The sequence below is a fragment of the Carcharhinus amblyrhynchos genome, chromosome 24 (assembly GCF_965287045.1).
Source record: "Carcharhinus amblyrhynchos chromosome 24, sCarAmb.v2.hapA, whole genome shotgun sequence".
Classification (NCBI taxonomy): Eukaryota; Metazoa; Chordata; class Chondrichthyes; order Carcharhiniformes; family Carcharhinidae; genus Carcharhinus; species Carcharhinus amblyrhynchos.
The window spans coordinates 29,635,762-29,648,697 of NC_137347.1; the positions used below are offsets into that span (position 1 = coordinate 29,635,762).

Here is a 12,936-nt window from a genome sequence, read left to right on the forward strand (position 1 = left end):
AATGCTTTCTCTTAGGAGGGAGACCAGAATTCACCATAAATAAAAGATTCCCAGCAATAAATTCAATAGGAAATTCAGGAGACATTTCTTTACCCTTGGAGTGGTAGAATGTGGAATTTGCCATCACGTGGAGTTGTTCAGGCAAGTATCACAAATGTATTTAATAAAACATTAGATAAATGCATGAGGGGGGAGAAAGGAATAGAAGTAGTATTTAAGAGTATGGTGAAGTAGGAGCAGAAGCTTTGTGTGGAGCATAAACATTGGTGTGGACTTCTTGGATCATTTCTGTGATTCAAGCACACTGCCTCATACAGTTGAATAAATTTAACAATTCTCAGGATCTGGGTTGATGCATGAAGGAGTGGTTGGTGTACAAGGCACTAGCATTCACTAATTGGCTCATTGCTCCTTAGGAAGATCTTCAGAGTCTTTCATACTGACGCTGCAGTTAGTCACGAGTCCTTCATCCTTCAGTGAGAACAATGGGACTGTGCTATCACTTGAGTCAGTGCCATTGTCACTCATCTTCCAACACTGCAAGAACTCTCACATTGTTCACCTTCCCCAGCAACACGACTCTTCATTAATTGTCAGCGGTGACTCAGTGGGTAGCAATCTCACCTCTGAATCAGAAGATCGTGGGTTAGAGTCCCACTTCAGAGACTTCAACACAAAATCTGTTTTGACGGTCCCAGCACAGTTCTGATGGAATGCTGTATTATTAGAGGGCAGAGTGTTTCGGCAGAGATATTGGCTGGAATTTTACCGTCCGGCCGCCACGGGAATCGGAGCGGGCGAGGGGCAGAATGTGGAAAAGTCAGTTGACCTTGGGCGGGATTTTATGGTTTTGGGACAAGCAAGGCCGTAAAATCCTGCCCATTAAGTGAAAACATCTCAGGAAGACAGAAGAGATCTCATGGCCCTATTAGAAGGAAAGTAGGGACCAATATTTACTCTTTCACTCATGTCACTGAACAGGATCATCAGGTCATCACCATATTGCTGTTTGTGGGACAAAAGCAGAAAATTCTGGAAAATCTCAGCAAGTCTGACAGCTTCTGTGGAGAGAGAATAGAGCCAGTGTTCCGAGTCTGGGTGACCCTTCGTCAGAGCTGAAGAGAAAATAGGATGAGATTTATACTGTAAGGGTGGGGTGGGGATTGACAAGGATGTCATAGTTAGGAAGACTGAGGGCAATGAAGGTGGACGGGGTGAAAGAGAGAAACAGAAATCCTGTCGGAGAGAAGGGCGGTACTTCTTCACGGTAAGTATTCCTGGAAGAGAAGTGACAGTGAGTTAAACACTAAAATAAGAGTTGAGATAATACTGTGGATGCTGGAATCTGGATTTCCTCTGGTTTCCTCCCACACTCCAAAGAAGTGTGGGTTAGGTCGATTGGCCATGCTAAATTGCCCCTTAGTGTCAGGAGGATTAGCAGGGTAAGTACGTGAGGTTATGGATATAGGGCCAGGGTGGGATTGTTGTTGGTGCAGGCTCAATGGGCCGAACGGCCTTGTTCTGCACTGTAGGGATTCTATGATTCTATGAAAACCTGAAAATGCTGGAAAATCTCAGCAAGTCTGACAGCATCTGTGGAGAGAGCCAACATTTCGCATCTAGATGACCCTTCGTCAGGGCTTCTCCCTGACAAGATTTCCCTTTGTCTCCTTCACCCTGTCCACCTTCATTGGCCTTTGTCTTTTTGCCTGTGACATTTTGTCAATCCCTCACCCCACCCTAACAGTATAAATCTCGTCCTATTTTCTACTGTATTGAGCTCTGACAAAGGGTCATCCTGACTCGAAATGTTGCCTCTATTCTCCCTCCACAGACGCTGTCAGACCTGCTGAAATTTTCCAGCATTTTCTGTTTTTATTTCAGATTCCAGCATCTATTGTAATTTGTTTGTGGGAGCTAGCTGTGTGTAAATTGGCTGCTGTGTTTCCTACAGCAGCTGTGGCTCACAGCAGAAGTATTTAAATGACTGACAGGCGCTTTGGAACATCCTGAGGTTGTGAAAGGCGCTACGTAAGTGGAAGTTCTATCTTTCAACTTCTGAGGAGCCGAGTCTTCCTTGAATCTCACTGTTTGGGGAAGGTAGGCTACACTCATTGCGTTTCTGGATAAGCAGCGCAGCATGACAGTGCCAATATTACAATCTTCTGGCCTTTCAAGAGCACGATAAGTGACTGGCAGCTGGTGTTGGTGTGTCTGTATGGCTGAGTCACAGCTCTTTTATACTAATTATGTGCTGTGCAAAGACTCAGTTTGAAGACGCACTAAAAATTATGGGGTGGACGACACTGCTACGTTGGTGATACTGGGAGAGCACAGGGATGATCTTGAACAATGAGACTCAGGATGATTTGCGTTTTTGCCCTTCCTGTAATCTGCCTACCAAGTCCCAGTAGGCTCATACAGATTTTACTTGTATCAGCAAGCCTCCTGGATTTGCCCTCCATTAAAATCTGGCTGAATTGATGGCAAATATATCGGAGCATCACATGCTCAAAGCAGAATGGGTTTTGTAGATGTTTTTATTTTAACCCGTTTCATTAGCTTGCCTTTTCAGACTGAATCCTATGCTTTATGTTCACTGTTGTTGATCGGTCAGATGCCCCTTCCCCTCCTCCCCTCCTCCCTTCTCTGCTCCTCCTCCCCCACCGAAGAAAATAATAGTTCGGAGTAGTATTCTTATTTTCCCTGTTTTACTGGTGTTCCATTTTAAAGTGCACAAGATCAGTTCAGGCCAGTATTCTTATTTCCCCATTTTACTGTCTTTTTCCTCCTTTCTCAAGGGTTTTGTTTGCAGCAGTATTTTGGAGGATAGCCTATAATTTCTGGACAATCCTGGAGAGATCGCAACCCTACCACTTACGGGGCGAAAAACTTTCAGCAGGCGATGGTGCAGAGGGACCTCGGGGTCCTTGTGCATGAGTCGCAAAAACCCAGCCTGCAGGTGCAGCAGGTGGTCAGGAAGGTGAATGGGATGCTGGCCTTCATAGCGAGGGGGATTGAATATAAAAGTAGGAAGGTCTTGCTGCAGCTGTATAGGGCATTGGTGAGGCCGCAGCTGGAGTACTGTGTGCAGTTTTGGTCGCCGTACTTACGCAAGGATATTTTGGCCTTGGAGGGAGTGCAGAGGAGGTTTACTAGGCTGATACCGGAGTTGAGGGGGTTGAGCTATGAGGAGAGGCTGAATAAACTAGGCTTGTACTCGTTGGAGTTTAGAAGAATGAGGGGAGATCTCATTGAGACGTATAAGATGATGAATGGAATGGATAGGATAGAGGTGGAGAGACTCTTCCCACTCAGAAAGGACAGTAGGACTAGGGGGCACAGCCTCAAGATAAAGGGGGGTGGTTTAGAACGGAGTTGAGGAGGAACTTCTTCACTCAAAGGGTGGTGAATCTCTGGAATTCTCTGCCCGTTGAAGTGGTGGAGGCTACCTCGCTAAATATTTTTAAGACGCGGGTTGATGGGTTTTTGATAAGAGAGGGGATTAAGGGTTATGGGGAGAGGGCGGGAATGTGGAACTGAGCCACGACAGATCAGCCACGGTCTTATTGAATGGCATGGCAGGCTCGAAGGGCTAGATGGCCTACTCCTGCTCCTATTTCTTATGTTCTTATGTTCTTATGTTCTCGACCTTAAAGGTGTCAAGTAGTATGGAAAAATTTGAGGAAAGATGTAATGGTATTGGAAGCAGTCCAGAGGAGGTTCACTAGCTTGATTCCAGAGATGAGGGGCTTTTCACTTGAAGAGAGATTGAACAGTTTTGGTCTATACTCTCTGGAATTTAGAAGAAAGAGGGGAGATCAAATTGAGGTGTGCAAGATAGTGAAAGGTATGGATAAAGTAGACGTGGAGCGAATGCTTCCTCTTTTGAGACATCCTAGGACAAGAGGTCATAGTCTTAGGATAATGGATAGCAAATTTAAATCAGAGTTGAGGGGAAACTACTTCTCCCAAAAGATTGTGAATCTGTGGAATTCGCTACCCCAAACTGTGGTGGATGCTGGGACAATGAGTAAATTTAAGGAGTTAAACTGGTTTTTAATAGGTAATGGGTCAAAGCATTATGGAGAGAAGCCAGAAAATGGGGATGAGGGACATATCAGCCATGATCGAATGGTGGAACAGACTCGATGGGCCGAATGGCCTAATTCTGCTCCTATATCTTATGAACTTATGAACTTATTGTGTTGAGATAGAAGATCGGCCGTGACTGTTTTCAATAGTGGAGCAACTGCGAATGACCTATTCCTATTCTACCTCAGTCAAAGTGACTCACGAACAGATAAAGGTTTTCCCATGGGAATGTCAGTCTGCACTTTCACAATGGAAAAAGGAGGAAGTGTGCTACAGGCCAGAAGGAGAGTAAAATATTGCCCTCAACACCTTATCTCCCCACCAAAGAATTTACACATCTATTGGGCACAGGTCAAAAAGGAGTTCTGCACCAGAAAGAGTTGCAATAAGTTATATCTGCGGCCAGATTAATGAACAACTCTCTCCCCCCACCTCCCATTCTCTCTGCCCCTCTCCCTTTGATCAAGGTCCCCACACTGTTATGCAGGCACATTGAAAAGAGAATTGCCTCCGTCATTGTGACAGAAACTTAGCTCCAAAATGCTGGGAATGATTTTCAACTCATGGTAAAGTCGTTATAGTCCCAGCTGACCATAAGCTGCTCTCCCCTTTGGTTGGTGGGGAGAATCACTACACCTCAGGTGAGAGGCAAGTTCATGGATAGCCTTGGCTGGGACAAAGAATTGAACCTGCACTGTTGGCATCTTCCTGCATCACTGGCCAGCCATCCAGCTAACCTATTCATTAAAGAATGATCCAGAAATGAGATGAAGCAAGTTTTTCTTTTAACACTGTGCATTTTTTGATATGGACTGCATGATCTGAAATGGTCGTGGGAGGAGAATCAGTTGTAAATTTCAAAAATAAATGAATAAATACTTGAAGGAGAAAGCTCTCAGAGCTATCGGGAAAGAGTAGGGGACTGGGTCCAATTGTAGATCTCTTTCAAAGAACCATCCAAGACCAATGGGCAGAATGTTTGTCTCCTGAGCTGTAACAGGGAGAAATCTTCCCAAAGAGCGTCAGTAAAGCTGATGAAGCCAGCTGCAGAGAGTTCAAACACCATTGAGCAGGATTCCCCGATCTTTCAGTGAACCGGGGGACATCCTTCCATTTCCCCCCCCCTCACCGCCCCCCCCCCCCCACAAACATCAGACCCCCCTCCCCCCGTCATTGGCAGTATTGTCACCCCATCCTCACATCAACATTGGGCATCAGGACCCTCCCGATGAGTCCCCTGGCGGACCCTTATGCCGCATCTCCTGCATGCCCTGTCCCCCTGCTGACCACCCACTGCACTCCCCCCTTCCATAGCTCCCCCTTGCATAGCCCCCTTACATAACACGCCGTTGCATAGCCCCCCCTTTGCAAGATAGTTACCTCCACCCTTGCAAAGCCTACTCTATTGCATAACCTTGCCTCTTTCATAGCCCCTCTTATAATCCTTGCATAGCGCCTCCTTACATAGCCCCCTCACAGAGATCCTCTCACACAACGTCCCCTCCCACAGTGTCCCCTCGCACAGCACTCCCTCGCACAGCGCCCTCTCGCACAGCACCCTCTCGCACAGCGCCCTCTCGCACAGCACCCTCTTGCACAGCGCTCCCTCGCACAGCACCACCTTGTATATCCTCCCTTGCGTATCCCCCTTTGCATATCCTCCCTTGCACAGCTCCCCTTGTATACTTCCCCCTTGCATAGCCTCCCTTACATAATCCCCCCCAGAGCATTGGCACTGCGAATATGCAAAATAGTCACTGCTGTGGGGGGCCACTGCCCGATGGACATTGCCCAACTTCGGTCGGGCTCTGAACCCCCCAGTGTGGCTATGGCATCTGATTTGTGTTGGTGGAGACCAGCACTGATTCTCGTTGGTGTAATATCACATCGGTGAGGGGGTAAATTCCAGGAGGCTGGAAGATGCCATGCGGGAGCAGGGTAAATTGGTTTACATTTATATTAATTAGCTTTGCAATCTTTCTGGGCATGAAGCCAATCTCGCCAACCAAACAGGGCCAGGAGGATAGCAAAGGTTTTTTATTCTCGCCCGCGCGGCGAGCTGGTAAGATCGCCCCGTGTAATTCTATAGTGCCTGAAATGGAAATGAAAATTCTCTTTCCTCACAAGAACTAAGAACTGGCTGTGTACAAGAGAGGAGGGCAGACTGTTTGATCTGTTAATTAGTCGGGTGAAGGGAACAAATGGAGGGTCAGATAGTAAGTACATTATCACAAACATTTAGCATTTCCTGGGTATGTGAATCTAGGCTGAGATGTGAATCATTGTGTTAAAACAGCTGAGTTCAATATGCTTCATTGAGCCTTTGAACAAAAGCTTTGTGTTTGGAGGTCTGTTAGTTTGCGATTAATCCTCAAGTGATTGACCAGTCTACATTCTTCAATCAGTTAGTTCTGTGTTGCAGCAGTGAACTTCATGATACCCAGTATCTGTATTTACTGCCATCCAAATCACTGTCAAAAGGACTCTGAAGAATTGTGAAGAGCCTTTTTATATTGATTTTGTTTTTAATTTAAAAGTACCAGATGGTATTATGTACTGTGTTGATTTATTTATCCCCCTCTATCTTTATGTTTTGCAATAAATTGGAATTAGTAGTTTTAGCCTGAATGATATGAGCTGTCCAGTTGTGGTGCTTTGCCACTTACTAGAGAGATAAGGGTTGGAGTTTCATCGGAACCATGCTGAAAATAACGATATCGTAATTCTCAATGATACCTGGGTCGATTTCATTTTGGTTGGGAATCTCGAAATGAGTGGCACAGGCGCTTAAGGGAACAAATGTGAACTTTATTAACCCATAAACACTGGAGTCTTGACCTCCGCCTCAGGTAGTGAATAGGTGAGATTATTCAGATTGTTAATTAATCTGATAAAGGGTTCAAATAGGGGGGGGGTCAGATGGTACATTTTTGCAGACTTTAATGATTGCCAGGTGCATGAGATCAAACAACACACAGATTTAAAACTGAGATGAGGAGGAACTACTTCTTGCAGAGGGTGGTGAATTTGTGGAACTCACTGCCCCATAGTGCAGTGGAGTCTGAATCGTTAAGTGGTTTCAAGTAGGAGATGGATAAATTTCTAATTTTGAAAATGGGTCCAAGGGATATGGGGAGCAGGTGAGGGGGTGGATTGGAGACAAGGGAGACATTAACTATGATCTGATTGAATGGCAGAGCAGGTTCGAAGGGCTAAATTACCTACGTCTGCTCCTAATTTTTATGTCCCGATGTACCCTCAATCCTTTGGAAATTGGTGTAGGCTGACTGAGTCTAGCACAGGCCACTGCAAACAGTTGTAAAGGGCCTTTCTAAATATTTTTGTGCTGTTAAGAGGAACATGAATTTTTCAGGCACCACCCTACCTCCAGTGCTTTCTTCCCTTGGCTTTACCATCCCAACACTGTCCACTTTATCTCACCTGGACTAGCTGAATAGAGCCACCCAACCTTTGGCACCTGTGATCAGTGAGCTATTCAGACCTTTATAATGGGGATTTTAAACGTCCACAAAGAATAACTTGCATTTACATTGTGCCTTAAATCTTGCTAGGCACTTCACAGGAACATTATCAAACAAAATTTCCAATTGAGCCAGAACAGGGTGCACTAGGACAGCTGACCAAAACATTGGTCAGAGAAGGAAATTTTGAAGAGTGCATGTAAAGGAGGAAGGAAAAGCAGAGAGGTTCAGGGAGGGAATTCCACAGCTCAAGGCCAAGTCAGCTGAAGGCACGGCCATCACTGGTGGCATGTTTAAAATTCGGGATAGAAGAGACCAGAATTGGAGGAACAGAGAGAACATGGCTGGTTTGCAGAACTGTGAGAAGTTGCAGAGATAGAGAACAGGCAAGACCATGGGTTTAGTTTCAACATTTAAATAAAGGAGCTTTATATGAATGAGCATTGGTTTTGCCTCCCTTTTTCAGGTATGATTATCAGGAATTGCTGCACAACTCCACCTTCTGCCTTGTTCCAAGGGGGAGAAGACTGGGCTCCTTCCGATTTCTGGAATCTCTTCAGGTAACACAATGTCCAACATTTGCAAGGTTGAGCTGTGTATGAATGTGAAATAAAAACAGAAAAAAGCTGGATTTGTACAGCAAGTCTGTCCACACTGAGAAAACTAACATTAGTATTTGGGGTAGAGATGTTAAAGAATGCTACTCGGAATATTAACCAATTTATTTTGGTGTCTAACTCCTCAATCTTTTATCTTTCATCCCTTTCAGTTCAATTTCTGCACACAGGGCTGTGACCACCTTGGTTAACTCCAGCAATATCCTTTCCCTTCTACTCTCTGTTCTCTTTGACATAGTCTACCATGCCATTCCCTCCCATTGTCTCATGCTCCATGCCCTATTATTAGCATGCTTTGCCCTCACCTAGTTCCGTTAGACCTTTCCACATTGTCCAGCAGACAATATCCAGCGTTCTCAACTTGTCATGGCCGGATTTGAACTTATGATCCTTGTATTTTTGGTCCTGGTTAATTGTCCAGTTACATAGCCACAATTTTACCACTCCTGTTTCTGTTCAATCATCTCCACTTTCACATGTACCACAACCATTTTCTTGCTAGTGAAGAAACATTGGGGCAGTAAGATCATTAGCCCCTCAAGCTTGTTCTTCCATTCACATACCTCTAAGAATTTGTGAACCATAGTCTGGATTCAGGAACCTTTCAAAAAGTATGGTCTAAAGATCTAACCCATGACTCCCATGTCCCCACCGAAACAACTCATTTCAACTCATGGTCCTTCCATGCTCATTCACCCAAAATGTACTATGTACAGAACCAACGAACTCTATCATAACAATGGCATGTGTAGAACTGCTAAATAAACGCCCTTCTCAAATCTTCTTTTGAAAAAATACTGCTGTTCCGACAACCATATAGAAATTTCAATCACACAGACCATTAAGGTTCCATTAACAGAAACTTCATACGTCACACACCTCTCAATCTTGTGCAATAAACTTTGAGACATTTACAAAAAAGATCACAGAGATAGAAAAAAACTTCTTATAAGCACAGATGATAAACGTGCAGTCAACAATTTTCTCTAAGTGTCAAAACAAACTCTTGCTCAAATAATCCTTTGATAAATCTGGACTCTAAGCCAGTGTATATTCATAAAAGGATTATGGTGGCTTAGTTATTAAACAATATGAGTGCAGGTCTCCTGTGCCTCCAAAATCCCATCCTTTTGGACAGCCTACCAGGCACTCAGTGCCTCATCAAGGGACACAGCATTGGGAAATGGGAGTATCCTCAACCACCCCCTCCTTGCCAGTGACCCCCATCCCACACCACTCACCTGTCTCCAGGATCTAACCAATTCTCATACAGCATAAATTGTTCTTTCCCTTTGAAATATGCTATCCTTGTGAATCAATCCTGATGGGTGCAAGATGAAAAGCTTCAACAGCATGTCACTTTTTTCAATGATACACAAATTCTGTACCACCAAGTGACCATTTATTAAAGAATTCTTAAAATCGAAAATTATAGTATGATCGGATCAGAAGGTGGCATTGTAGCACAGTGGTTAGTACTGCTACCTCACAGCATCAGGGACCCACGTTTAATTCCCGACTTGGGTCACTGTCTGTGTGGAGTTTGCACTTCTCCCTGTGTCTGTCTGGGTTTCCTCCGGGTACTCTGGTTTCCTCTCATAGTCCAAAGATGTGAGAGTTAGGTGGATTGGCCATGATGAATTAGTGTCAGGGGGATTAGCAGGGTAAATGTATGGCGTTACAGGGATAGGGCCTGGGTGGGATCACTGTCGGTGCAGGCTCGATGGGCTGAATGGCCTCCTTCTACACTGTAGGGATTCTATGATTCTTTGAAAAGTCAACATAGTTTTAAGAGAGGGAAAATACAACAAATTTAACAGATTTTTCTGTTGAGGATGGAACTCATAAGGTGAGGTGTTGTTTACTTGGATTTACAAAATGTATTCGATAAGGTGCCAAACAAATTTCCTGACCAGTCACCGTGGGAATTGTAGCGGGTGGGATGGAGAATTCGGCAGACGACGTAAAGACCTCAGGTGGTCATTTCCGGTCTTCAGGTTCACACGGCTGGAAAATCCAGCCCCTCGATAGGTTAAGCGAGTGGGCAGCAGGTGACAGGTGAAGGAAAATGTGGGGAAGTGTGAGGTTATTCACTTTGATAGTAAGAATAGAAAACAGAATATGGTTTAAAACTTTGTAAATGTTGATGTTTAGAGGGAGTTGGATGTACTTGCACAAGGAACACAGGGATTTAGCGTGGAGACACAACAAGCAATTAGAAAGGCAAATGACATGTCGACGTTTATTGCAAGGGATTGGATTACAAGAATAAAGAATCCTTGCTGTAGTTGGACAGGGATTTGGTGAGACCACATCTGGAGGTCTGAGTGCATTTACAGTCTCCGTATTTAAGAAATTGTATATTTGCGTTGGAGGCCGTACACTAGATTGATTCCGAGATGAGAAGGTTGATCTATAATGAGAGACTAAGTAAATTAGGTCTAAACTAGGACTTTAGAAGAATGAGGGCTGCCAATGTTGTAGCTATACTGGAGCAGCTTGGCCAGGGCTGTGGCATGTTCTGGAGCACAAGCCTTCAGTACTTGCTGGAATATTTGGCATGTTCTGGAGCACAAGCCTTCAGTACTTGCTGGAATATTGTCAGGACCCATTGCCTTTGCAATATCCAATGCATTCAACTGATTATCAATATAGAAACATACATAGAACAGTACAGCACAGTACAGGCCCTTCAGCCCTCAATGTTGTGCCGAGCTATGTCCCAACCCGAGATCAAGCTATCCCACTCCCTGTCATTCTGGTGTGCTCCATGTGCCTATCCAATAACCACCTGAAAGTTCCTAAATTGTCCGACTCCACTATCACAGCAGGCAGTGCATTCCACACCCCAATCACTCTGAGTAAAGAATCTACCTTGGACATCCCTCCTATATCTCCCACCATGAACCTTATAGTTATGTCCCCTAGTAACAGCTGCATCCATCCGATGTATGCAGTAGCTGGAAGTAAGCATGTTGTAAGCATGGAGCTAACATTTTAAATCACTGATATACACACAGGGGGGAATCAGGAGCAGGAAACAAAGTGGCCAGAAGAACCTGGTTAAGTGGGAAACCAAAAATCAGCTTCCCAACATCAGGTTGAACTTTTGCAATTGAACTCAGGGAAGTTTGAAGATGTGGCAAGCTTCCCGTCAGCAAGCATCGGGAAATGTATCTGAATGTTACACATGCTAATTAAAAAGCTGGCCCACCATAATGAAGTTTCCTGTCCAATTAAATTATCAGCAAGTGAGCAACTGCATACAAGTGACATGTAGCGGGCAAGGTAATCAACTTGCTGGAATTGGCATTAGTCACCACACTCTATCATTTTTGGAGAACAAGATTGGTTAACAAGGTGATGACTGGGTAGTGGCAGTGTGAGGGGCATGGGGAAAAAGGCTGGGCGAGGGAGGGAGGGAATCCAGGAAAGGGATGGAGTCTGGGAGGAAAGGCAAGGGTGCAGGGAGGAGGAAGGGAAGAGCCTTGCACATTGGGTGTGGTGTGTAGTAGGAAGGTTAGACTGATGGGATATGCTAATGTATGATGTAGATGATGATGTTACACAGATAGGGTGGAATCAGGAGTAGGAAACAAGGTGGCCAGGAGAACTTAGTTAAGTGGGAATCCAAATCGCTGAGAATGAATCAAATTGGATGAAGACTAGCATCTGTGATGTTGGGAACCATAGGAAAGACAAAGGTGGATCATGCACTCTGTACTTCTGACTGAAGATGGTACCAAATGCTTTTGCTTTATCTTTTGTTACTGATGCGCTTGGTTCCCCCATCATTGAAGGTGAGGATTTTTGTGGAGCTTCTTCTTCCAGTGAGTTGTTTAATTGTCCACCATCGTTCACAACTAAACATAGTGAGATTGCAGAGCGTAGATTTGAGCCATTAGTTGTGGGATCACTTAGTTCCATCAGGTGCACATGGTTTATGCTGTTTGGCATGCAAGTAGTCCTATGTTGTAGCTTCACCAAGTTGACATTTCATTTTAGGTATGCCTGTTGTTGCTTCTGGCATGCGCTCCTGCACTCTTCATTGAACCAGGATTAATTCCCTGGTTTGATGGAAAAGGTAGAGTGAGGCAATGAGTACAGATTGTGGTTGAGTACAATTCTGTTGCTGCTTTTGGCCGACAACACGTCATGGATTACCAGTTTTGAGTTTCTGTTTCTGTTCAAGATCTATTCCCTTTAGCACAATCGTAGTGCCACACATCACAAGGAAGGTTATCTTCAATATCATAGAGTCATAGAGGTTTACAGCATGGAAACAGACCCTTGGGCCCAACTTGTCTGTGCTGCCCTTTTTTTGACAACCCCTAAGCTAATCCCAATTGCCCACATGTGGCCCATATCCCTCTATATCCATAGTACCCATGTAACTATCTAAATGCTTTTTAAAAGATAAAATTGTACTTGCCTCTACTACTACTTCTGGCAGCTTGTTCCAGATACTTAGCACCTTCTGTGTGAAAAAAATTGCCCCTCTGGACACTTTTGTATCTCTCCCCTCACACCTTAAATCCAAGTTCTCTAGTTTTAGACTCCCCTACCTTTGGGAAAAAATATTGACTATCTACCTTGTCTATGCCCCTCATTATTTTATAGACTTCTAAAAGGTAATCCTTCAGCTTCCTATGCTCTAGAGAGAAAAGTCCCAGTTTATTCAGCCTCTCTTTATAACTCAATCCATCAAGTCCCGGTAGCATCTTAGTAAATCTTTTCTGCAC

At 44.4% G+C, this 12,936-nt stretch overlaps 1 protein-coding gene across 1 annotated transcript in view; it reads left to right on the top strand.

Annotated features, from left to right (window-relative positions):
- The window catches only part of LOC145357741 (exostosin-1-like), a 257,169-nt gene that overhangs the window by 180,789 nt on the left and 63,444 nt on the right, over positions 1 to 12,936 (top strand). Inside the window, exon 2 of the mRNA XM_080211185.1 lies at positions 8,044 to 8,137. Coding sequence (XP_080067311.1) covers positions 8,044 to 8,137 — 94 coding nt within the window. The remainder of the gene's footprint in view (positions 1 to 8,043; positions 8,138 to 12,936) is intronic.